Below are 27,969 nucleotides of genomic sequence, written 5' to 3' on the forward strand. Positions count from 1 at the left end.
GGCAGGCCAGCTGCAGCCCCGCGGGGGGGAGGGTCGCCCATGCCTGACCTCGGGCAGCGGCGCTCAGCCGGACGAGTCCGGCCTCCGCCCAGCCGGCTGCTGGGGTCGCGCACAGTGCACCGCGCGGCGGCCCTGCCCCCTCTCCCCCAGTAGCGTGGCCGCCGACCGGCCGGGGCGCCCCAGGGTCTGGCCCGTCACCTCAGAGCTGCGAGTGCGACGGGGGTGGGGCGGTGGCGGCCCCAGACAGCCGGCTGGGCGACTCGAGGAAGGAAGGAGGGAGGGCGGCGGTGGGGGTGGGGCGGGGAGGGAACATCCTGTCTGCGCCCAGCGCACCGCAGACAGCCTCGCGCGCCAGCCGCCCAGACGGCGCGCGGGGCCAGGAGCGCCCGGTGCGCGCCTGAGGGTGGGGGAGGGACAGAGCCGCGCGCGCACGGCGACTGGACGGGGGGAGCCCTGAGGAGCTACAATAGGCTGGACGACGGCGCGCGCGTCCCCGAGGGACTAGGAGGCGCGAGACGGCGGCGACCGTGGCGTGCGCACGCGCGCGCGCGGTGCCGCCGCTGGCTTCGTTCCTCTTCCCTCCCCCTCCCCGCCGCCCTCGCTCTCCCCCGGGCGGCAGGAGACGGCGGCGGCGTCTGCGGGAAGCCGTGTGTCTCCGCAGTGACGTGGGCGGGCCGAGGGCTCGGTGACGTCAGAGGGCTGTGTGTAGCGATGTGTGTGGGGTTCGGAGCCGCGCCGGCACAGCTGAAGGGAGCGGGCGAGCGGCGGCGGCGGCGGCGGGCACAGGTGCGGCCCCGGCTTGCTGGGGGTGGGGGGTCGCGGCTAAGGCGGCGGGAGGCAGGGGGCGGGTGACCCGTGAGGAGCCCGACGGCTAAGGCGGGGGTAGGGGGGAATTAACAAAGCTGGTCGACTTCCCCTGGGGCGTGGAGGCCGGAGTTGGGGGTCCGGATGCGCGAGTCCCGGGTGGGGTCGGGGCCAAGGGGGGCGCGGGGCGGGTGTCCTCCGGCGGACCTTGCCTCGCTGACCCGGGCGGTGGGCATAGGCAAGGGAAGGTCGCTGCACTTGACCCGAGCCGTCGGAACCCTGGAGACTGGGACACCCGTCACCGCTCCCCCTCCCCCCGGCGCCGTCTGCGCTCCGCGGGGATGCCCCGGGCTCAACCTGATCGGTCGGCGCCCGGCGGCGTGGGGATCCCGGCTCGGCGCCCCACCCGTTCCCTGACCATTTGCCTCCTGGCCCCGGGCGGGCATAGGTATGTCCTTAGGGGTGCTGGGGTGACACCCGAGAACTTCCCGTGGAGAGGGTGCGCGGGGGATTTCCACAGTCCTCCGCGCGGCCTCCGCAGTGAGGCCGTGTTGGAGGGCACTTGGGGTTGTCCCAAGATCGCGGGTGGGGTTGGAGGACTCCTTTTCCTCCATTTCCCCTTTCCCCCTTGCACACCCCGAGGCGTTCTGGGCGCCTTGTCCTCCACTCCTCCTCCCCCTCGGGTTTGAGATGGGTGGGTGGCTTTGCGTGGGCGGGGATTTCAGGTTTTGGGGGACTCCCCCGTTCTAGGTCATGCCTCTACTGTCCTCTTTGGTTTTCGTTGGCTGAGGTGTTCCTGTGGTGGCCGAAAGTCAGTACGTTGGCTAGTGGCCTTGGTCCTTAACCCTTTGGGTCTGTTTTACGGTAAATTGCTGGGAGTTTGGGAGGGAAAAATTTGTATGTGTTGGATTTCTTGTGGATTTTCTCTCAGAAAAGAAGTGGAAGATGAATCTTTTCTTTTTTCCTCTTCCTCCATTTGCATTCTTTGTGAGGTCTGTCTGCCTTGTGCTTTTTGTCCCGGATTAGTGGTGTTCAAGGATAGAGATTCCCAGGCTTGGAGGCCATAGCTTTTTGGCTTCCATTAAGCAAATTAGCCAGTCTATTAAAGGAAAGTTAATTTTTGCCTACAATCATTCCAGAAAAATAGCATACACTGGCTAAATGAATTGATTGTAACTTCCTTACATGTGGTAGATGTTAACTCGTATCTGATTTTTTTGGACGAAACTGGGTGTTTCTTTTTTAAATATGGAGATGAAGTAATGGATTATTTTAATTAAAATGGCATAACTGAGAAGCCTCTGGTACTGAGTTTTGGGCGAGATGATCTGTTTGAGTTTCTTTCTATTCTGAGTTGGAGTAGCTCTTTCCCTTTTAAGGGATATTACTGCTCCCTTTACCCTTTCTCCAGATTGCTTTCCTATTTAAATGAAGGGTCTTCTAGTTAACTGGTGGTGTTAACAGTTAAAGAAATCACTCACGTGTCACCTTTGGTAAGGTGAACTCAGTTTAACATTAAGAAACTGGTTTCAAAATGACCCTTTGGCCTCTGGAGCAAATTCAAATGTAACTCTCCCCCCGCCCCCCTTCTCTTCCAGATTAATTAAAAGAAGAATGAACAGCAGTCCTTGAAGATAACTGGGCAATTTTTCTTTAAATCATCTTTAATTGTAGAAGTTCAAGTGGAGTCAGAGGCTCTTCTTATTGGTGGGAGAATTTATACAAGCCTTCAGTTTGTCAACACAGACTAACAGATCATCACTTTTAGAGAAGCTACTTTCTTTTTCCTTTTTTGGTGTCTTGGTGCCAAAAATTAAATTTGGGTGCATCATTTTGATGTGTTTGTGTCTAGGTTTTATGCACAAGTAGTCTTACAAACTTTTCACTTGTTTTGTTAAAAGCAAACCAAACCATTGCATTGAACCTGGAAATCTTGAATTGAGAGAATTGGTAACTTTATTTTACATATATCTGAAGAATTAAAAAAAAAAAAACAACAACGAAGGCTTCCTCAGAGGCTTGCCTCTTAAAATTCTTTATTATTGGAGACAAACTTTATAGCATTTGCAGTGAAATTAACTAGAGTATAAGTAGAACCAAAACAGTTGCAAAACCTATTGAGTGATTTAGGGAGATTTGTCTTTGGAAATTTAAATTTCCTATGAGTTACCATAGAAATTTTCTGTAACTTAACATACATATTGGTATACATTACTCTTCTCCAAATAAGCAGCTAAATAACAATGCAAGTGTCAGACTCACTTATTTAACACAATAGTTTTTACCAATGGAAAACCTACACACAAATTTCTCCTTGGTTCAGGGCTCAAATAAAAAAATGAATGGGATGGGAAATGATGGCAGCCCTCCAGTGAAAAAAAGGATGACAGACATTCATGCAAATGGAAAAATGTTGATAAACAAGATGCCAACAGTAAAGAAGGAACACTTGGATGACTATGAAGCATCAATGGAAACTGATGGAGAACATGTCAAGCAAACCTGTACCTCGATGTCTGAACCTCTTCATTTAAATCCCAGTTTGAAACATACTTTGGCGCAATTCCATTTAAGTAGTCAGAGTTCTCTGGGTGGACCAGCAGCATTTTCCGCTCGGTATTCCCAAGAAAGCATGTCACCTGTATTTCTGCCTCTTCCATCTCCTCAGGTTCTTCCTGGTCCACTGCTCATCCCCTCTGATAGCTCCACAGAACTCACCCAGACTGTGTTGGAAGGGGAGTCTATTTCTTGTTTTCAGGTTGGAGGAGAAAAGAGACTCTGTTTGCCCCAAGTCTTAAATTCTGTTCTCCGAGAATTTTCACTCCAGCAAATAAATACAGTGTGTGACGAATTGTACATCTATTGTTCAAGATGTACTTCAGACCAACTTCATATCTTAAAGGTCCTGGGAATACTTCCATTCAATGCCCCATCGTGTGGGCTGATTACATTAACTGATGCACAGAGACTATGTAACGCTTTATTGCGGCCACGTACTTTTCCTCAAAATGGTAGCATACTTCCTGCTAAAAACTCATTGGCTCAGTTAAAGGAAACTGGCAGTGCCTTTGAAGTGGAACATGAATGCTTGGGCAAATGTCAGGGTCTGTTTGCACCCCAGTTTTATGTTCAGCCTGATGCTCCGTGCATTCAGTGTCTGGAGTGCTGTGGAATGTTTGCACCCCAGACATTTGTGATGCATTCTCACAGATCACCTGACAAAAGGACTTGCCACTGGGGCTTTGAATCAGCCAAATGGCATTGCTATCTTCACGTGAACCAAAAATACTTAGGGACACCTGAAGAAAAGAAACTGAAGATAGTTTTAGAAGAAATGAAGGAGAAGTTTAGCATGAGAAATGGAAAGAGAACTCAATCTAAGGCAAGTTTTTTTAAAAACAATTTGAGTAACAGTAATGGTTTACTTTGAGATCAGAAGTTTAGAGTATAACTTGTGTGTTAAGGAACTGTTATAGCTCGTGCAAGAAGAAAATATACAGATGTACATAATATGTTTATATCACTCATTTTAGGCTATGAAAGTACTTTCTTAATGTGTGTGCTCATTTGAGCTTCCAAACAACCTAGTGAGAAGATTAGGATTATTCCCATTTTACAGGTAGATAAAGGGACCAAGGCTCAGAGATGAAGTGGCTTTCCTGAGATTATATAGCCAAGGAGTAGAGAATTTGGGGCTTCTTTCTCCACTGATGTCTTCTCTTTTTCACATACCCTGCTTTTTGATGACTAAATCTGTTTCTCTAGGATTCAAAATAATTTACGCTTTGATGTTATTCTTCATTCGCAAATGGTGTAATAGCTAGTCAAAACAGTTCTGGAGATGGGCTCTAAACAGTGTTTTTCAGTTGTATATCTGGAATTTCTGACATTGCTTATAAACTTGGATACTCAGGCTTGATCAGAAATGGGAAACAAATGGAAGTAAAAGATTTGTGATTCTAGTAACCCAAATACATTTTTTTGAAGAAAAAAATAATTAAAAATTATCACAGCTAGAATAAATAAAAGACTATTTTAGACTAAATATTATCATGAAAACTATCAGCAAAGAGATCTTAAACTTATTTTTCCCACTGCATTATCTGGTAGGCTGAACTAATATGTTTGTTCTAAGGGTTTGAATGCCTGGGTGATAGATAAGATTTGGGTTAATAAATATTCAGTTTATTGGTATGATTTTTAAATGTATTTTTCTGCTTGATTAAAATCAGTGTAATAGTTAATATTGAGTATTTAAGATGTGGCAAGCATTGTTCTTGAGCAGTTTTACATGTATAATTTGATTTGTACAGTGACAGGTTGGCCATGTTTCATTTTAACAATTTAATTTTTCCACTGAGCTTTTATTTCTTGAAATAATTTCCGCCCTTTCTACTTCACAAAAGAAATGAATGAAGCATGTTAAATGCCAAGGTTGGTCACAGCAACATGAGAACTTGGGCTAGAATCTAAGATTTGGTGTCTTGTGCTTTATTATGGTACCTTTAAGCTGCTGGTTCGTCTAACCTTTTGGTGTCTTTGGGCCACACTGGAAGAAGAAGAATTGTCTTGGGCTATATATTAAGTACACAAACACTAATGAGAACGATGAACGAAGAAAAGGTTTTAAGTGAATTTACTATTTTGTGTTGGGCTGCATTCATAGACGTGGGCTGCATGTGGCCCCCGGGTTGCAGGTTGGACACCTCAGCACTGTGAGGTTTTGAGGGAAATTTAGTTGATGTGTAGTTTCGAGAAAGTGATTTTGCTTCTGAAGCACCATGAAGATAATTTTAAACTTTAAGTCAGGGAGTTAGCTACTTACTGCTTCCAAAGAGAGTCAGCAGCACGCCTTCAAAATTCCTTGCTTATGGCTATTAGATAAGTTCATATTTTTCAGGTGCAGTAACGTTTTGAAGCAGGATTGAATTCAAGCCGGTTCTCACATTGCTGGACTTGCTTACAGCTGGACTGGTTCCATGGTGAAGTGTCTGCTTAGAGATTATCTTTATTCTCAAAATGTGGAATGTCCCTTTTGATATTTATGATGTCTTGCCCCAAGCTATTTAGGGATTCTACATTGACAGTCCGTAAGTGGGCACATTATTTGCCAGATATTCTTGCTCCAGTCTTTGTTGCTCTGGCATAAACATTTTTGTGATAAACTATTTTGCCTAATGTTTCTGCTCTGTGTTTGTGAGAAAAATATCTGAGAACCATGATGAAGGTTGAAAAAAAAAGATGATGAATTTACTTAAGTGAAACTGAATGTGCTAGGGTTTGGTTAAAATTGAAACTATACTTCATTTGGATATGGCCCTTTATTGTCTCCAAACTTAATAATTTGAATTCAGTTTTTATTTGGAGAAGATGTGAGATTTTCCCCATCTTTTTACTGCTACTTTTTTTGCTCCTGGTGTATTTTGGTGTTGTTTCCAATTGTATATGGATTTTAAGCAATTTAAGGGAACTTAAAATTTCCAGCAAACCAACCTTAATAAAGGAGATTTTGGGGGAGTTAGCATGTAATACATACTTGAGTGGTGGTGGTGGTATGCCTGCCACTTCACATTTAAAAAATTTACTCCTCAGAACTGTGAGGTGGTTTTTTTTTTTTTTTTGAAGGTCTGTTGAACAAGATTTCTCAGATGACTGGTAGGTGGTAGAATCAAGAGTTGAATGCAGGTCTTCTGACTTGAGGTCTAGGAATTTTAACTTTTTTCCCCCTAAAGCTAATTTAATAGCAGAAACTAAATTTTGAGAAACATTAACTTGAAAAAAATCACAGCTTTGTAAAATGGTTCTTAAACTCTGTATTAACTTGTATATAACTTAGGTATTTAACTGGGGCGGGGGCAAGGAGAGAGTCCCTGATGAGGGAATTTTCACTATTTTCTGTGAGCTGGTTGTGAAACAAACCAAATTAGACCCCGAATAAGGTCATTTTAAAAAGTTGACAGGCTTTTTTATTTAAAGTAAAAGAATATACTAAATATATTAATCTCATATGAAGGACTGTTTGGTGTGGGTACTGATATAATGTTTTATGTCTGTGTAGTCAAAATGTTGTTTTGGATTTAAAAATGCCCTGCAACTCAATAGACAATTGTTTGAAATATAGCAACTGTTAAATTATTTCTAAGGATAGAAATTATATTAGTAATTATCACCAAACTATTTGCATAGCTAATATCTATTTTAATTTGCATAGATACTAGCTATATTTAGATGGGAGAAATAAGTGGTATAAGTGAAAAACTGACTGTATTCTTTGTAAAAGAAACTAAAGATATATTTTGAACTTCCTTACTCAGGTCACCACCACGAGAAATATACTTGATTTTTAGTGTATATGCCTAGGTTGCTTTGCAGAATGGTGTTACAAAACTTTTTTTCTCTTGATATCATTTGAACATGTTGTACTTCTTGTTAGAAAAGTAATGTATTTTACTGTACACAAACATATACAAGAATATCATATTCTTGATTTTCCTCCAAGTCCTCAGTGGGTATTATTTATTAGATCTAATTCTGATTTTGTTGACTCTTACATTTCTGTCTATAGGAAAAGGTTGTTAAGCAAAATGATCATTTGTAAATAAAATTTGAGGGGTGATCTTAGGATTATTTTCAAGCACATTAGAAAAGCTCATTTGTCTGTTTGATAATTATTGGTGATTCTTTACTGTTACAGTATGTATCTGACAGTCTTAATTAAGTTAAAGATAGTGTGTGTCTTTATAAGTATATATTTTTAAATTAAAAGTTAGATTTCTAACGTTTAGACTTGATTATTAGGTAAGAAAAATAATATAGCTTTTATTCTGCTTAGGGAAAAACAACCCTATAGATTATCATGATACAAGTAGATGACCCAAAGATACCAACTTAAAAATATTTCTCTTAAAGCTTATTAAGTATTTCACCATTTTTAGTTTTGCATTTTCCTTTTAAGTTCATTTCTGCAGAGGTCTTTGGAATAATGGTACAAAAAAGTTCTCCCTCTTGTAAGCTGTTACACTTTTGTTTAAGAAGTAAATAAACCTTCTTGTTGAGGAAGCAAGGAATTATATTAGGGAAAATGGGCAACTAACTACAAAAGGTATTGTTGGGGCAAAATGTGTTCTAGTAATAACTGTGGTATATTTGATGATAATTTGTTATATCAGTAGTATAGTTTGTGTTTTGTTATTAGTGTAATTTTTGATCAGCTGAGGATAGGTGAGAATCAAATAAAGTATTTGTGTTCATATGAGGGACCAGTATGAATATTTTTGTATAACTTTCCAAAATTAATAATTATCTTCATGATTTTAGAGGCTATTTCCTGTTTTCCCATAACATAGTTTAGTGCCTGACATGTCAAAGGCGCACTCAGTGAAAAAAAAAAACTTAAAAAAAAAATTTGACTATATTCTGTACTTTTCAGTTGAAAAAAAAATTTTGAATATGTTTTTGATAACACCACACTTTATTTTAGAATATTTGGAATTTTCTGGAAAAGTGATATTTTAGCCTTTAATAAACATACATGATTTGAGAATAAACTGTTGAATAAGATAACTTATCAAATGAGAGAATGGATGTGAAGCATTTTGGGAGTTAAGAGTCTAGAACTGCAAGATGGTACTTCAAACAATTGAAATATTTGCTAGTATGTATTTGGGGGTTTTTTACTTCCCAAACATCTTGATTTAGCTAGAATTACGTGGTTATTTCTGAGACATTTGATAACTGAGTATTGAGCTCAAATGTATCTCACTCTTAGTTGCTTGTACACAGTAATTACACTAGTTGGATACTTGTTTACTTACTAATATGAAATATGCGAGAAGAAAGTGCAAAACCGGTTATGAGAATTATGTTTATAGGAAGAACATTTCAGTGAAATCTTTAGAGTGGCTTTGTGAATAGTGCCCCCTTATGGTTTGGGAAATACAGAGTCTATTCATTTACCATTAAAAAATGGTAATATTTTAAAAAAGGTTTATGATTTAAACTTAAAAATTTATTCTTTTGGTTTGAAAAAAAACTTCAAGGAAGAAAAAAGTGTAGGTCTGGATCATTGTGCAGTCAGCTAATAGTGTTCTCATAGTTATGCACACATTATAATTTATGCAACTGGGAGAATAAGGAAGTAATCAAGAATTGGGTTAATTTCAATCCCTTTAGAATTCTGGGAATGGAAAGTGATTGTGGAGCCAGAACTCAATTTGTTGAAAAAGAGGTAAAACTAGTTTGGGAATAGCTTTAGTAATGGCTTGAAACCTGTATTTTATCCTCATACAGAATTTTGGTCTATTGAGGGTTCAAATACATAAAATAATTTAAGGGTTTTATTAGATTACAAAAAGCAAAAAGAATATGTAATTAAACTATAAACATTTTTTAAGGTGTAGTTTTCTGCAATCACTAAATAAAGTATTACAGCACCATCATAGGCGGAAAGGAATGAATAGGAAAGATACAATTAAAAGTCATTTTGATTTCTATACTTACAAGTGGGTCACAGAAATAGTGGGTAAAGACTACATGGAGGTGCCCTAAGGCAGGAATTCATCAAGTTCCTGAATCTAGAATGTGGTAGATGCTTAATAAAGCTTTGGGTAATTGAATGAAGAATCTTAGTTGCCTTATAAAGTTACCAATGATTTTCAAAGAGGAAGATAGAATTAGTTTTAAAGTAAAGTGGCCTTTTTTTTCATTTATGATAATGAATTAATTTTGAGATTTCAAACAGTATGAAAAATGCATATCTTATTTACTTTATGGGAACAAGGAATAAAAAATCTTGTAAGAAACTTAAGACCATTTGGTAAATAACACTAGGGGTTTTAGTTCATGTTAAAAAAGTTTTTTTGGTGTGATTATGGAAGTAATATAGGCTCAATTGTAAGTAGATAACAAAAGAAAAAGGAAAACAATTTTATTATGGAATGATAATTACTGTTGGAATTTATTCCTTTACCTATCTAATGCTTTGTAAATCTGTTGTGCAAAAGCATGTATAGAGTGCATAAGTGTTATTAATACAGGACTAATTGAAATAGTAATATTTGGGGCCAATTTTAAGACACTTCACTTAGAATAGTGTTTTTCAAATTGCAGTTTGTCACCCATTCAGCCTTTCTAATCTGGGTTTCTGTGAGAGGAGAATTAGGCCCTACAGAAAATGATTTGAGTGGTTTGTCATTTCTTCCAGGGATGGTATATAGTACTGTTCTAGATGTTTTGGAGAGAAGTTAATTCATTGTATACAATGGATGTGTTGGGGCGTTTGGGCTTAATTCTCTTGCGAATCCCAGTTGAGAAAGAGCTAGGATGGTCATGCAGTCAATTTAGTGGGTCACCAGCATTTTAAAAAAGTGACTTAGTAAAAAATAGGGTACATTGTACATTGCATGTAGTAAAATCAGTTAATCTAAAATTTGCTAATGTCAGTTTACACTAGTTGAAGGTCAAAATAACCTGAGATTATAATTTTTTTAAAGCATATATGCTGAAATGGTAGAAAAACCTCATATTTATACAGATTGAAACTGACAACAAATATTTTAGTGGAAGACATGTGAATGGAGATTTCAAGGCAATTGCAATGTTAAATGGTTTGGGTACCACATAATTCAATTATAAAAATTTTATTTTTAGAAGTTCCAGCAGTTAAAGGGATTTTAAAAAAATCAGTTTGTTGTTTTCTTTTCCCAAGTTGTAAAGGCAGTGAGTGATATTCTACTACTGACTTAACATGGCTTTGTTTCCACGAAGGATTTAGATTAATAGTTGTACATTATAAGAATGTGAGCCTTTGTTTTTTCTGGCAGCATATTTAAGCACTGTATTACCTAAAACTGCCTTTATGAGGTAGGTGGTATGATCTTTTAGTGAGAACAGCAGACATTGCTGTAACTCCTGAAGATCTGTCTTTGTTAAGTTAGTGAAGGTGCTTAGATCATACTGTTCCAGTTTTGCATCAGGTTGATAAATTATAATAATTACAAGGAAGTAAGGCACAAGACTTAAGCCTTAAAATCCCTTAAGTAGCTATTTGCTACCTTCTAACGCTATTCCTATTTCAGTTGTTGAAACACTCATATGTTCACAACCTACTGCAAGCATTGAGGAAACCTGATCCTATACTGAAAGATTCAATTTCTTTCTGTAAGAGTTATTGGCAGCTGTCTGGTAGGGTGTCTTTTGTGTCCTTCTGAAATCATTTATTGACCACTAACAGGTATATTCACTTTATATCTAAAGACTTGTTACTTAACTTTGTATTGAGTCATGTGTTTAGTAGGGTTCGGAATGATTTATATTGTAATGTGTATTTAATATGCCATATATTTTATTTTTTGTATAATCACATCATTAGGGGGATAGATTATTAAATTTAGCAATCTATTAGTCCTTCATATACTTACTGTCTTATAAACACCAAAATGTAAGTATTTATGTTTTTTCAAAAATTTTTTTCTACATATTTAAAAAATTCAATTCTGATTTTTGGGTGGGAGTTTGGAAATCCCATCAATATTTTTAAGCATTGTCTTGATTTCTTTAGTTCATTGATGTTTGTTATTAGACTTAATTAAATGTCATAAATGTTAATCTGCTACTGTAATTAAAAACAGAGTGCAACCTAAAAGCAAAGTTTATTATTGAAGATAAGTCTAGGAATCTTAAAGTTGTTGTTGGGTTTGTTTTGGGGGTTTTTTTTTGTACAAATGGAATGTTTGTATGTGAATAGTAGTGAGTGGGTGGAATTGCTTTTGTATCTTGGAAGTAGTGACAAAAATGCCTATTGATATTTTTGTAAATGAAATCAAGTTCTCTGAATTATTTCGTTGTGAGACTAATAAGCACTACCAAAATACAATGGTTCTTTATTAGGAAGTCTGATTATTAAAGGGTTATGTATACATAACACAGTAAGTTGAAATTTAGAGAAACTCTCATAAAACATTCTCTAATTTTTACTTATTTAAAATGACCTCTTCCATTTTGGAAATGTTTAAAATTTACTTTCACAGATATCACTGGTTGTTTTATGACTTAGAGAAAGAACCTTTAGAATAAAATAAAGTGTCTGTTATTTTTCTTATATTTCAGTTGAGGATGCCATCTGTTCATTTTTTGGTAGATAATGGTGGGGAAGATGGCGATAAAAGCATTTTAAAATGTTGGGGCTCTAACTTAAGCTACTAAATAATTACTTCTTAAGTAATGTATTCTATTTTAATGTTTAAATACACAAAGGGAATAAATTATTCTCATATTGAAAGGTAAGATAATGATGGTAAATGCTCATCTTTTGGTATCTTAACTTTTATTCCTAATCAGTTGTAGCATTACTGCTGTGCCATTTATATTGTTCTTTTTTTGAAGACCTAATTTGTATGTAGAAACAAATGCAGAATAGATGAAGAAATCTGGCATGCCTGTGAATGTTCTGTTGTATAATATGTGCTTTTCTTAATTATTTTTAACATGCAGTTAAGATACTTTGTTCTAAATGTGTTTATGGCTTACTCTAGCATATTAGGTAAAATTAACTCCCAACATTTTATTATGGCTAGCGTTGTGAATTTCTGTACCATTTATATTATTTAATTTGTAGATGTGATCTCTAAAAATACATCTCAAAGACCTTTGGCCTCTTTGCTACCTCATAGTGTAGAATATGGAATGTGAGAGTCTATTTGTGAGTTTCTTGGTAGCAGGGTAATCTTGTAAAAGGCCACCCTGGGAGTTAATGAGCTACATTGTTATTCAGAATTCATTCAGTAAATATTTGTTGAATCCCTACTATATGCCAGGCATGGTGCCAGGTACTGAAAATGTAAAAGTAAGAAAGAAAGACAGTCCTTGACCCCAAGCTGCTGTTCAAGCAGAGACTGGACAGACCCTTGTCAGGGATTTTGAATAGGGAATTCAGACACTGGCTAGGGGACTGCACTAGGTAATCTTTAGGGAAGATTCCTTTAGAACCCGTAGTCTGTGACTCTGTTAGTGGGATTGTGTGAGAATAGGAAATCAAATAAAGGACAGAAACTAGATAGGGATGGATGTTTAAAAGTACAAGGTAGGGCAAAAGTTGGTTTTCGAGTGTGCAAAACAGTTTATTCTTGTATTATTATTTATTCTGTTATTTTCCATACAAACAACTGTAAATCTACTTTTGCCCCACCTTAAATATGAATGCTGTGATAGTTACTTAAGGTGACAACTAAAGTGTAGAGACATCATAGAAATAAAGATACACTGAATTTGGGTCATGAATAAAAGTAAAACTTATACAAATCAAGCTGTAGAGTTTTTAAATGATCAAAATTGAGTTAGATTTCAAGTCAAGGTCTTTGACTGAAGAAGTTTAGAATTTGCTTTTCTGAAGAATTGAGCCCTGACCTGTGTTTCAGTTGGTTGGATGTTGTCCTGCAAAGCAAAAGGTTGCCAGTTTGATTCCCAGCCAGGGCACATGCTCGTATGCACCTTGAATGGGGTTCGGTCCCCATTCGGGGCACATATGAGAGGCAACCTATCAATGTTTCTCAACATGGTGTTTCCCTCTCTTTCTTCCTCCCTTCCCCTCTCTGTAAAAGTGAATAAATAAAATCTTAAAAGATTTGAGATTCCAGTTATCTATAATAGGAAAAACTTTTGAATATGTAAAACAATTTTAGTAATTTGAATTTTTAAAATCTAGTAGCAATTGATTTCTGGAGCAGTACATCCAGGATTGTTTTAAATGCAAAACGAATTTAAAGTGGAGTTTTATTTTCTAAATAATGAGTTTAACAAGTGGCTTCTAGAAAAGAAATTCTCATTTAATTCAAGCTGATCTTACATTTCATTGATTTGTTAGCATGAGCTTATCCATGCTAATTAACACCTCTTTTAGCTTACAGTGTTGGGGTGACAAATGTTCTGCCTAAGTGAATTTACTAGATAATGAAGCTACTTTTTTTTTCAGCACTAACGGTGTGCTTTAAACCTTTTAACTTTTTTCATTACTTCTGAAATGTCAAATAGTTTTGATTTTTTATGTGGTACACAGTATGTTATATATGTATGTGATATACTATTTATAGTATAGCATACAATATAATTTACTGTGTTTACTGGAGACTTCTTAAACATCAGTGTACTCTGTTGTGATGTTGGTAGGGGACAATTGAGATACTTTAAATCATTTGTCTTGGCCTATGGTAAAGCCCTCAAATTGTATTGCTTTTTGAATAGTTTTTTATGTTTGCGTCCTGTACTTCACCTCTCTTTACACTGTCAGCTGTCACCAGGCATCTGTCATTGAGTATTTTTGTTGCCACCAGTCATTTCCTTTTCTAATTTACTGGTAAAACTAAACTGTAGGCTGAGAAACTATGCCAACTTGTGAATAGTTTACTTTATTTTATTAATAAGCAGTTGATTTTGCCTCATATTCTGAACTTTTTTAGAATATTTGATCAGGATTGTGGGGTTAAAAAAATTCTACTCTTACAGAGTTCTAGAGGTCCTTATTGAATATGTAACTCTTAAATCCTTTCAAAATATCATTCTTTTCCCTATGATCTTACAGTATCGTTAGTCTTTCAAGTTTCTTGCCCAGTAATTCTTAACAAAAGTGTTGATCTTCCAATACAAATTATCTTTTTTTTTATTTTGGCTTTTAATTGGCCTTAAATCATCTCCTGATTGGTCAGGTTGTTGTATAATGTGTGCTCCAAAAGCTGTTTTCTTTCTTTTTTCAGCATGTTGTGTTGGGGCAGTGGGTTGCTTGTCAGGCCTTTCCTTTCCTGATTAGTTTCTTCTTCATTGGTTTCCTCCAATAGTAGGATCTCCCTAATCAAACCATGGACAGTTTTATGAATTTGGTTTTGCTTTAATCATAGCTGCTTAGCATCTGGAGATGTTTCCATTCTTTTACTTAGTTTCTTGGTTCTGAACTGGAAATTAGGACATCAGGCAAAACAGTTTTCCTAATTCTTGGTATGTATGGCTGTCCCCTGAGTGTAGTGTTCATGCATCATCGGATGAGGATGTCATTCTCCATACACCTGACCTGGTTGCAGAGGCAATGGACCGTCTTCAGTCAGGGTCAGAATATTCAGCTCTCCTTTTTGTGTTGTCCTTCCTTTATCTCCTCCCCAATTCCCTTTTCCTTCACTCCACTAGATTTGTGTGTTAACTTCCTATCTTTGTTGCTTACCTACACCAGGAATTCTTTCAGCTCTGTTTTCCTCTTCCATGAATAAGTCTTGCCCCCTTTTAAGGTACCCTTTTTGTAAATGAGCAGGATAATTTCTATAATATGAAATGTGTATGTTGGGAGGGGGACAAAGTATAAAGCAAACCAAAATAAAAGAGAAGTTAGTAACACAGGTTATTCTTTTCTTAGTTTCTGAACCTCAGCTTTCTAATCTGTGAATTAGAGATAATGATATCTACTTAATGAGGTATTTGTTAGAATTAAGTGGGTTGTATAATGTTCTTATCAGATAGATGTTTAATAAGTAGACAGTTATCTTCTTTTCCTTTACTGACAGGTACAGTTTATGAGGAAATAGGGTTTACTGATGAATGTTAGCAGACAGTGGTTTCACATTTAGTTTGGGAGGGTATTTATTGTTATAGAATGTTATCTATATGCTAACAAGTACTGTGTAAATGCATTATATTGTAGCTGATTGTAGCAGAATGAAGAAGAATCGGAAACTTACCAATGCTGTACATTTGCAGAGTACTGTTAAAATGGATTTTCAAAACATTTCATGAGTATGACATTGGATGAAATCATTCCTGGTAATCCCTGTTAACATGAAACTGTTTTTGTGATGGGACTAGCAGTCTCTTTGAGTTTCAAGTGACCAGACATGGTACTTTTAAGGAAAGATTGCCTTAGTAGAAGATGATTCTTAATATAATCTTCTTTCTCAGGGTTCTCCAGAGATACTATGGCCCTGTCAAGTTGACACATTAAAATTTTAACCATCTCATCTTCTTTCAATAAATTTCTTCCCGTCTACATTTTTCTACAGATAGATACACCATCAGGAATGGAATTACCGTCATGGTATCCTGTTATAAAGCAGGAAAGCGACCATGTTTCTCAGACGCATGCATTTTTACACCCTAGGTGAGTGGGTACTGTCTCATTAGTTTAGTCATTGGTTCATTTATTCATTCATTTATTTATTCAACCAGCATCTATATATTAGATACTATTCTATGGCATTGGGAATTCATTAGTTAGCTTTAAGCTTTCTTGTTCAGTGAGATGAATCATAAATTGTGTTGAACATCTCAAATAATGTCTTCTTGTGTTTCTATGTGTTTTTTTCTTAGAAATAGGTCATTTCATTTTTGCCCTGATGTAAAAAAGTTTTGTTTTAATTGCCTTAGCTCCTTTCAAGAGGTAAACCAGTTCCTCAAAAGCTTGATGTGCATCTTTGATATTTTAAAAAGAAATCTTTTATGTACCTTAGATTATAAACTAGTCACTCCCTAAGTTTTTGTTTTAATTTTTATTTATTGAGAGAAGAAAGGGAAGAGAGAAAGAGACAGACAGACAGACATTGATTTTGTTGTTCTACTTATTTATGCATTCATTCGTTGATTCTTGTGTGTGTGCCCTGACCAGGCATCAAACCCTCAACCTTGGCATTTTGGGACGATGCTCTAATCAGCTGAGCTACCTGGTCAGGGCTTTAGTCCTAAAGTCAAGATTTTATTTATTTATTTTTAGAGAGAGGGGAAGGGAGGGAGAAAGAGAAGGAGAGAAACATTGATGTGTGAAAGATACATCCATGGGTTACCTCTCATGTGCCCCCAACTGGGGACCTGGACAGGCATGTGCCCTGACCGGGAATAGAACCAGCGACCTTTGGGTTCACAGACTGGCACTCAATCCACTGAGTCACACCAGCCAGGGCCAGTCCTAAAGGTTTATCTGCTGCTGTAAATGTATGTTTGCACCAAGCATAGTGATGAAGAATCTCAGTCTTATTCACATTAGCACAATTCCATTTTTACTTCATCTGAAGTCAGTCTTTGGACAATATTAAACCTGTCAGTTTTCTTAGCAGAATACTGAGTTTTCATCCTCAGAATTCATGTAATTGGTAAGAAGGAACAAAATAGATGTATCCTATACAAAGAAAATGATATATAAGAGGAGATTATTTAGAGATTAGGGGATAAAGTATCATCAAGTTAAAGTATATCAAGTTAAATGGTTATATCTTTTGGCTAGAGGTTATACAAATTACAATTAATAATATGGTACTTAAATATGTAGCTCATATCTGTTCAATAAGTTTCTCAGGTGATCCACTGAACAATTTTATGTGAACTTGAAGCAAAATTGATAGATGGCCCTTTGATCATAGTTTTGCACAATTTATTATTGCTGTTTTATCAAATACATAGATAGTATTAAAGTATTTTCGGAAGACTGTTTTGTGGGGTTTGATGTAAGGATGGCTGCCCAGAAGCTGCCTCTTCTCTCCCTGAGCTATGAAAGAAGGAAGGGTGTGGAGAGCTCCTCGTTGGGCCTATGTTGAAACAGGCCATAGCCATGCATTGTGGGACTGAGTCAGCCTCACCATAACAAAGAGCAAGGATTTGTTGCTTTACAGGGTGACAGGCAAGAAAACAGAAGCATATAGTGTTTTCTTTCTGGCGTAAACCTTCCCTACTTAGGGCTGTTAAACAGCTCTGTAAAAGTGCTTCATGCTTTTAGTTCTTAGGTGGTATTGAGGGAAAGAGAAGAACTGATTTTTTTTCCTAGTGAGTATCCTTTTAGTGGTTAGAAATTACTTTTTGCAAAATAACAAAAATTCCTCATAATTTTGCTTTTAATGTTTAAAATACTGACTTTTTCAAGAATTTTTTTCTATGACCCTTATTTCCTGAGTTATATTGTCTGTTTTGATTAAAAAAATTGTTTAACCATAGAAATAGATGTGACACATTCACTTTTTCCTTAAATGTAATGTGTGTCTTATGCCTTTCTTTGTTTTCAGCTACTACCTGTACATGTGTGATAAAGTGGTTGCCCCAAATGTGTCACTCACTTCTGCTGTATCCCAGTCTAAAGAGGTCACAAAGACAGAGGCAAGTAGATCCATACCAAGACAGTCAGAGAAGCCTCACAGTAGTGGGAAACATCAAAAAACAGTGTCTTATCCAGATGTCTCACTGGAGGAACAGGAGAAAATGGATTTAAAAACAAGCAGAGAATTATGTAACCGTTTAGGTGAGTATTTAAAATTAGTGTTTAATAAGTATTAGATACTTAAATATCTAATACACACATTTAGCATTTCCAGAGGATTTCTGTTTAAAAGAATTTTTCAGGTAATTGAAGGTTTTATTATAAAAAATGCTGAGTGACTACTTAGAACCTCAATTGCTATACTTTTCTAGAATGATGATAGCTTTGGAGGCTAATGAGATAGATGTATAGGCTGCATGGCTTCATACTGCAACCAATTTTTGTCTGATTATTTTTTCCCCCTTCCTGCCTTTTCTTTGCTGTCAGATTTCTTCAGAAGATCTTCATATTTCTTTCTAATTTGCAGTGAATTGAGAAACCATTTAACTTACAATGCTAGGAAGTATATGTAAGAGTAGTTAGGTACAGGGCTCAGGGAAACTTAGTCATGGTATAAGGAAGGGTTGAAAACTCGAAGCTGTGGGAGCCAAGCAGATGGCACAAATGCAGAATGCTTGCTGGACATCTAAAAAAAAGCTGCCTAGTTACAGTGCCTTTTATAATACTGTGGGCCAAACAAGATATGTTCGCTCAAATGTTGCCTGTGTATAACCTCCGTGTAGCAGTGGAGCTTTGCGTATAGCTTAGGGAAGTGTGACAAGTATTTCAGCTTCATAGGAGCAGTTGAAGAGTCTCTCTAGTCATTTAACTGTTTTCGTTGATAATTGAGATTCTTGTTGGGGGATTTCTGTAGTTTAATTTTGAGAGTTTCAAAACTTAGTTTTCTTGGGATTTAAATATGGCACTTAATTACTATTATCATTATGTCCTATTTGCATTATATTTTATTTCCCAAATTAGGGTATTCTAGTGACTTAAATTATTGAAGTATAATTTATTTACCTTAAAATTTACACATTTAACACAGTTTTTAATAAATTCACAAAGTTGTACAATGATCACAACTAAGAACATTTTTGTCACCCCAAAAGAAACCTTAGTACATTAGTAGTTACTCTTCATTCTCCCCTTTCTCCAGCCTCTGTCAACCACTAGTCTATTTTTTGTCTTTATGGATTTGCCTATCCTGGACATTTCATATAAAAATGGTAGTGTAATGTGTAGCCTTTAGTTGTCTGGCTTCTTTCATAGTCTTGATTTCTCTAGCTCTATAATAAGTTTTGAAATTGGGGATTGTGAGTCCCTAGCTTTATTTAAAAATTCTTTTGCCTTTTTTGGATCCTTACATTTCTATATGAATTTAAGTATCAGCTTGTCAATTTCTGCTGCAAAGCCAGATGGAATTTTGATAGGTATTGCATTGAAAAAGTAGATTAACTTAGTATTACCAGCTACCTTAGTCCGTTTGGGCTGCTGTAACAAAAATACCATAGACTGGGTGGCTTATACGAGACATTTATTTTTCATAGTTCTGAAAGCTGGGAAGTCTAAGGTCAAGAGATCAGCAGATTTAGTGTCTGGCAAGGTCCTGCTTCCTGGTTCATAGATAGCCATCTTCTCACTGGGTCCTCACATGGTGGGAAGGATGGGAGAGCTCTGTGGAGTCTCTTTTATGAGGGCATAAATCCCATCATAGGGGCTCCATCCTTATGACCTAATTACCTCCCAAAGGCCTGAACCTCCTTATACTATCACATCAGGGGTTAGGATTTCGACATGAATGTGGGGAGGGGGGTAGGAGTTACTAACATTCAGATCATGATACCATCTTCACAATATTAAGTCTTTTAATCCATGAACATGGGATGCCTTTCTGTTTATTTTCAGTGTTTTTTAGTTTTCATTGTTCAAGTCGTGCACTACTTCTGTTAAATTTATTCCTAAGTATTTTATTCTTTTTAAATTTCATTTGCAAATGGAATTTTCTTAATTTCATTCATGAATTGATCTACTGACATTTCAACAGAGTGATATTCATACTTTGTTACTTTATTTTTGCCTCTTAAAGATCCATCAATCTCAAATAATTCTGTAAGTAAAAAGAAACCTGAATCTACCACTTGGAACTCAATCAGAGACACAACCAAGGTGGGAATTGACCGTGATGCTGCAGCTTCATCTTCATCTTCATCTCCACTTCCTGTCAGAGATGTCTTTTGTGAGGATGATAAGGGAAAAATCATGGAAGAAGTAATGAGAACTTATGTAAAACAACAGGAAAAATTGAACTCTATTTTGCAGAAGAAGCAACAGCTTGAGATGGTAAAATAGTTATCTAACTAATATTCCATTATGAAAAGATACTTGTGCATATTCTTAGGAAAAGTCAAAATTAGTTGCTACAAATTTATTTAAGATTATTCACAGTTTTATACTCAAAAGCAATTTTAATATACTTCAAAAAAATTTTAAAAATTGATTTTAGAGGAAGAGAGTGAGAAAGAGAAAGACACAGTGACATGTTGTTCCACCCATCTGTGCATTCATTGGTTGGTACTTGTTTGTCCCCTGACCGGGGGAACAAACCCACAACCTTGGCATATTGGGAGGATGGATGCTTAACTAACTGGGTTACCTGGCCAGGGTTAATGTACTTTTAAAGTTTTAGAGAAAAGTTTTTCAAGATAATTACTTCTATATAGAGTTGCTATGACACCTGAATTTTAGGTATTTTATGTAGTATTTTTTCCTGAATTGAAATTTCTTAACTTGCTGGAATTAAAATACAAATTGCATTGTGATTCTTTATATTACAGGAAGTTGAAATGTTGAGTAGTTCAAAAGCAATGAAGGAACTCTCTGAAGAACAGCAAAATTTACAGAAAGAGCTTGAATCTTTGCAGAATGAACATGCTCAAAGAATGGAAGAATTTTGTGTTGAGCAGAAAGACTTAGAGAAAAAGTTAGAGCAGGTAATGAAGCAAAAATGTACCTGTGACTCGAATTTAGAAAAAGACAAAGAGGCTGAATATGCGGCACAGGTAAGAATTACTCAGCTTGTATAGTGTTGCCCTTTCAATGTCAAAGTTGAAGCTATTACCTTCTCTGTTAAATAAATTAATTTTTATCAAACTCATTTCATTTTGCTATATTTCAAAATGGATAATTCTGTTAAAGAACTTAATGCTTGTATCAACCAAGATGACTTTTTGATTTGGATTGCTTTATTACTTGAAACTTTTATTGGGTTTCTGTAGTTTAGTTGCCAAAATTGCTAATTTCTAGGTATCTGAATATCAAGTATTATATTATTTTAATATAATATATTGGCTTTCAAACGGACAAATTAACAAACATGAACTGTTGCCTACTATGTTCAAAAGCGCACTGAGCTCACAACTTAGGGAACATGAACAAATAACCCTTAAGGTGAGCAGGCTGTGATGATGAGAGAGGAGGTATGCTACAGTGCGGGGCATAATGAAAATACACTGGCCCTTGTTTTTTGTCTCTTGACCCTTTGTTTTTTCCCCTCATTCAGTGTCAAGTCAAAGTCAGATCAGTAGTATTAGATATTTAAGGGATTGTATATGTGTGAAATAGTTCATTTTGTAAAGAGTAATTTGAAGGTAAATCTTTGCAGTGATGAGAGTATTAAATGGAAACAAAACTGAATGGAAACTGACCGTCTTTTAAATCACACAGTTGGCAGAGCTAAGACAGAGATTGGACCATGCGGAGGCTGACAGGCAAGAACTCCAAGATGAACTCAGACAGGAACGGGAGGCAAGACAGAAGTTAGAGATGATGATAAAAGAGTTAAAGCTGCAAATTTTGAAATCAAAGACTGCTAAAATATAAAAACCTTTAAAGAGATTCATCTGTATGTTCCTGACAGAGTTTATTTTTGTTTGTTTGCTTTGCTAGTTTAATTCTGAACAACTTACCTGCATGAAGATAACTAGGCATTTTATCCATTTGTAGATCAGAGAAAGTGAAGAGATTATATATTAGTACATAAATTTTTACATTTCCAAATGAATGAAAATGTATGTTTCTTTGTACTTTTTTTCCCAAACAGGTTAGTAATAATACTCTGTTGTTTCAACTATTAGATAATTTGCCTATATTTCTAATACAAATTTAATAGTTATATACTTTTTGAAAGCTGCATTGAGTGATGGAAAAATAGTTGCAAGTTTTGTTACCCATATTTCAGACTCAATTTTACATACAATGGTGGCATCATACTTCAAATATATAGAAATATTCAAGGGGTTGAATCTCCATTGTTTTCATTAACACCATTTCTTTTCTAAGTTGATACACTATACTCATTATTATTTACAAAATTTGTTTTTATTTTATTCATATTGTGGAATGAATTTCCTTCCATTCTCTACTTTTTAAAGTTTCCTGAGAGACATTCTGTCAAAAGAATTTCACTGATGAGGTTATGGCACATCCCATGGACATAATGGGGAAGGATAATATGCTTCATTATAATCCTGCTGCTAAACAGAAGAGGCAGTTGTAATTTTTAAAAAAATATGCTTATATTTAGATTTTTTTTAATGCAGCAACTTCAGGAGAGGGAATAAATGTAAAAATTTCTGAACTTCTGTTTATGTTGTTAATAGTGGTGTTGAAATGTTACTGTTCTTGAGAAAAACTGATACCATTGATGTACATCAGTTTTTATACAATTCATAATCTTCCTGTACAGTTTTTATATGTAGTTATGGGGCTTACTGAAATTTATATAATGGATTTGTTTTCCTTGATGCCTTTGTTTTCCTTTAAGTTGTAAAATATTAAACGCCTTGAAGGTTATTTTGGACTTTTGTATGTTTAAATGTTAAGTCTTGTCAAAATTTGCACAAATGGACCATTTCAGTTACTACTTAATGTCAAAATCAGGAATTTACAGTCAACTGATATAGTTTATGATAGATTAATATAGGGACGTTTAGTTATCTGCTACTAAAAGATTTTTAGATAATTTTTAGAAGACAGGAATCCCATAGTTTGGGAGAGGGGCAACATCTGCACTTTTTTTTTTTTTTTTTGCACAGAAGTGTCATTCTTTAATGGCAAATTTCATATTAGTTAATTCTTGGCTTAGAAAGTACTAGGTAAAATTTTTAATATGCATTTTTTAAAGGAAGTTTCCTGAAGCTACAATTGATATTATTATCCCATGATTTTTATGTTCTCATGTTCTTGCCTACGGTACTGAATGAAATTACTTGAGAGCTAAATCTATTTTTAAAATAAATAAGCTAGTCTTACATACTATTCCCCACATAAATGATAGGTACTCTAATGTTACAGAACTTCAGAAATCAGTAGGTTATCATCTAACAAGTTATTTTCATGTTTTGCTTAATGGTACTAATATATCCTAAAAGAATTTATATACTTCTCAAAGTATAGTTTTTCACTAGAATGTGATCTAAATGTGTATTTTCTGTTTACCATTTAGATTTTACTGTATTAATCCTGCAATTTGTTGATTTTTGGAATCTCCTCAAGGATGAACAGATGTTAAAAAAATGATGTACAGGAACAATGTTTAAAATAACGCACCTTTATTTAGATCTGGAGAAAGAAAAATCAAGGACATTCTATGATACATTTTCATTCTAGTTGTGAATTAGTTGTGTCCCAGCTAAGCTTTTTGGGAGACAAACTTAAGCCCCTATAATTTCATTTATTTTTCTAATTCACTCAAAATCTTCCTACTCATGTTACTTAGTAAATGATAAGCTTATTTAAGTTTCAACCCACAATTTCTAAAGTAAATTGCTTAGTCTTTGAAGTGTTACTTTAAAATTCTAAGCAATGCTTAAACACCTTTGAATTATCATCTTAATTTAGAATTGAATGAAATGTTTTTTTCTATTCCTTCACATGATGAAAACTTGTCACATGAAAGTGTAGTCATTTTCCCAAAGATACATTGATGTTGCCATAGATTTCTGTCTAACTTCCTTGAGAATAGTTTTTTAGTCAATTGTAAATATACCTATTCTAGTGAAAAGTAATTTTAAGTTAAACTGCACCACACAGCTTGTAATTACAGAGATTTTTGTAATACTTTAAAAGTGGCCTCTGCTAAATTATCTTACCCGTATAAACTTTTCTATTCTTGGCATGCTCATTTTGTGTGTTGATTGCTATCTTAAAGTTTGTTTTGGTGTTGCTTTTGTGTGCTATTCATTAGGCAAGCAGATTTTTCCTCAGATTTTGTAATACTCTTATTAGGAAAAATATGAAAATATTTACTTTAAAAGCTGCATTAAAGGAATGGCTTATCAAAGTGCTAGAGCATTTTTAGAAGGAAGAAAAGATAGAATATTAGCTTACTGGGTGATAGGTGATGTTTATCTTGGGTGATCATAGTTTCTGTACTCTAAATTTTATGAGGAAAAGATACCAAATCTATAAAGGTAGTAAGTGTAAAATCTGCTATCATTGAGGAAGCTCAAAACCACCCTGATTTCACAAATTAATTTGTAACACTATGAAAGGATTTGACCAACAGCATAAGTTTGGCTTGTGATTTAGTTTGGTAAAGCATATTCTTTTGCTTGAATTTCTGTGACCATGAGAATTAGGATGTTTTATGCTTCTTGAACTAATTTTATAGCATATTTAATATATTACTAGTTGGAATATGAAATCATTTGTACATATTTATTGAATTACAAACCAGTTACTAAAGTAGGTGAAATGGACTGAGTACAATATATGCAGGTTATTCATTTATTAGAAGTCATGACGGAACAACCAGTGTATTTGCACACCTGTGGACTCTGAAGGAGAGTGAAATGATAAACGAGTAATATGAAACGTGCTCAAGATCCTTCCCTAAAATTAATTGTAAAGCTGGTGCTGAAGGTTTTTAATCAGCTTCTAAAATTTTCTTCTCAATGAAAAGACTATGTTTTGATTGCTTAAGGAAGAATCCTCATTTTTATTTGCTTTTATGCATTTAATCTGCACGGCAGGACGTTAAAAATATAATGAGAAGTTGTGCTTATACTGTACATCTGTTTCTGTGCTTGGAACTACTTGTTAATAGTTTTTATTGAAGCTGTCAGCAATAAGGGACACAGTGGGATTGAATGATTTAAACAGCTTAATTTTTACTAGTATAGAATACTTAAGCATTTCCATTACTGGAAAAATTTATATAGGTGTTCTACATTGTATCTTGTTTAAAAGGACAGTCTTTTTTTTTTTTTTAATCAATTTTAAATGGCTTTAAACTATATAATGCAATTGGGGCTTGTTTTTTTATTTGTTTTTTAGTAATAGAATTAAATGTCTTATATAGTGCTCTACTGTTTTTGAATTAGAAAGTGATCAAATGTAAACACTGAAATTTAAAAGTTAAGCCCAGAAAACAAAATAGGGTATTAAATTAGTTGAATGTAAAAGAAATTTATAATTTTCTTCAATATACATACCTCACTTGAAAATAAAGCACAGCATACTTAAAGTAGTTCTAGTAAAAAAAGTCCTACTAAATTGCTAAATTTAGGACACCTTGTGGGAAATTGTAGTTAGGGAGAAATAAAATATACTTGCTCTTAACCATCCTGTTAGACATTTGTTTATCCTGATAATTTTAAGCCAACATAGTAGTCCTAAATTATTTCTGAATTTTTAATCTGTGAAGGCAGTAAATGAAATACCTGTACTGCAACTGTTGAAACAAATTGTTGAGTACATTGACCATAAATTCATTATAAAATTTTGCCAATGATGTACAGTTTTATGGTTAAAATTGCTGTGGTTGGTTGTATTACATGACACAAAACTGTCCTCTACCTCACGTGAAATAAAATATTTTATATGGTTTTACTATAAAACAAGACTCATCTATCTGGTCACTTAGTTTACAAATTTTGAATTATATTTATTGAAACATGACATACTGTGCTCTTAGCTTATACCTCAATTGTATTTTGTGCTGTTTTCCATTTTCATGCCTTGTAAATAACTTGTACAGATTGTGGATTAAATTCCAAATAAAAACTTTTAATGCCAATAAATTGTTTCAATCCATCTTAGTATCCTGTTCAAGCTTATCCCTTAAAATTGACATTTTCTTTTTTTTTTATTTAAAGTCTTATTCATTACACCCTAAGTGTAATGACCTTTTAAAGGTCTAAAGTGTTAAGACCTTTTTTTACCAAAAAAATGCATGAAATTTTACGCATACTGACTTTTAGTGATGATTCTCTTTTGTGATACTTGGACTCTTGCATCCCCACTTCTGGTATGAGTTATCTATCACTGTATAACAAAATTTAGCAGGTTAAAACAAATGGTTATCCGAAGGGCAGAATCTAGGAGCAAGTTTGAGTGCAGTTATGATGTTCCCTGGGGCTGAAATCATCTGAAGGCTTCACAGCTGGAGGACCTGCTTCTAAGGTCACACCTGGATCCTCACTATTTGGACCTGCCCGTGGAGCTCTTCCTAATGTGGTGGTTAGCTTCCCCCAAATGAGTGGCTCAAAGGAGAAAAAGAGAAAGCCACCATCTTTGATACCTAGACTCTTAAGTCCCATGCTATTATTACTTTGCCTTATCCTATTAGATGTGTCATTAAGTCCAGCCTATACTCATTGGAGGGGCTTATGCAAGGGCATAAATACCAGGAGGCAGGGATCATTGGGGACCATCTTAGAGTCCAGTTACCAGACCCTCCAATTCTTTTCTCTGTGACAAGATACACGTGACAGTATAATTCAGTTGGCAGTAAGTATTCACAATGTTGTGTAACTATCACAATTTCCAGAACTTTTTTAGTATCTGGAACTATTCACCTATTCATCTCTACCTTTTGATAGCCTCTCTTTTCTGTCCCTTGATTTGTTTCATACAAGCAGAATCATAAAATATTTTTCCTTTTGTGTCTGACTGCTTTCACTTAGCATAATGTTTTCAAGGTACATCCATGTTGTAGCATGTATCAATTTCTTAACATTCATACATATGTAACGTGCCATATTCTGGTTATCCATTCATCTGTTGATGGACATTTTGGGTGGTTTGTACATTTTAGCTATTGTGAATAACGCTATGAACACTGATTCATAAGTAATCTGTTTAAATCCCTGCTTTTCATTGTTTTGGGTATACATCCAGAACTGGAATTGCTGGGTCATGTGGTAAGTCTATATTTAACTTCGAGGAATCATGAAACTTTGTCATAGCAGCTGCTTCATTTTACATTCCCACCAGAGATGCACACGGTTTCCAATTTTTTCATATCCTCATAGCAGTTATTTTCCACTTTATTGATAATAGCCATCTTAATGGATGTGAAGTGCTATTTCACTGTGGTTTGATTTGCATTTCCCTAGTGACTGATGATGTTGAACATCTTTTCATGTGCTTATTGGCCATTTGTATATATTTGAAGAAATGTCTGAGTCCTTTGCCCATTCTTGAATTGAATTTGTTGTTGTGTTGTAGTTCTTTATCTATTTTAGATATTGATCCCTTATCAAATATGAATTGAAATATTTTTTTCCATTTTATGGGCTACCTTTTCGCTCTTTTTAAAAAATTGTTGTTCAAATACAGTTGTCTCCATTCCCCTCCCCAACCCTTTTCACTCTTAGTAGTGTCCTTTGATGCACAAAAGTTTTAAATTTTGATGAAGTTCAGTTTACTTTTTCTTTTGTTTTCTGTGCTTTTGGTGTCATATTCAATAAACGATCACCAAATCCAATGTCATGAAGCTTTCCCCCTATGTTTTCTTTTAAGGATTTTATATTTTTAGCTCTTACGTTTAGATCTTTGATCCATTTTGAGTTAATTTTGTATATGGTGTAAGATAGGGTCTCTAATTTCATTCTTCTACACGTGAGTATCCAGTTCCCACCATTCGTTGTCCTTCCCCATTGAATGGTTTTGACATCCTTGTTGAAAATCATTGACCATGTATGCGAGGGTTTATTTCTGGGCTGTTTATTCCACTGGTCTATACGGACCTGTCCTGATGCTAGTACAAAGCAGTAAGTAGCTTTGCAGTA

At 35.9% G+C, this 27,969-nt stretch overlaps 1 protein-coding gene across 1 annotated transcript; it reads left to right on the plus strand.

The window, feature by feature from the left end:
• Positions 1–427: 427 nt before the first annotated feature.
• Positions 428–25,990, plus strand: SKIL (SKI like proto-oncogene). The gene is made up of 7 exons (XM_053918074.1): positions 428–786; positions 2,403–4,186; positions 15,837–15,934; positions 17,823–18,055; positions 19,983–20,236; positions 20,731–20,955; positions 21,620–25,990. The coding sequence occupies exons 2-7, from the start codon at positions 3,092–3,094 to the stop codon at positions 21,773–21,775; spliced, it is 2,061 nt and encodes a 686-aa protein (XP_053774049.1). The 5' UTR covers positions 428–786; positions 2,403–3,091; the 3' UTR covers positions 21,776–25,990.
• The last annotated feature ends 1,979 nt before the right edge of the window (positions 25,991–27,969 follow it).

This window comes from Desmodus rotundus, chromosome 2 (genome assembly GCF_022682495.2).
Source record: "Desmodus rotundus isolate HL8 chromosome 2, HLdesRot8A.1, whole genome shotgun sequence".
Taxonomy (NCBI): domain Eukaryota; kingdom Metazoa; phylum Chordata; class Mammalia; order Chiroptera; family Phyllostomidae; genus Desmodus; species Desmodus rotundus.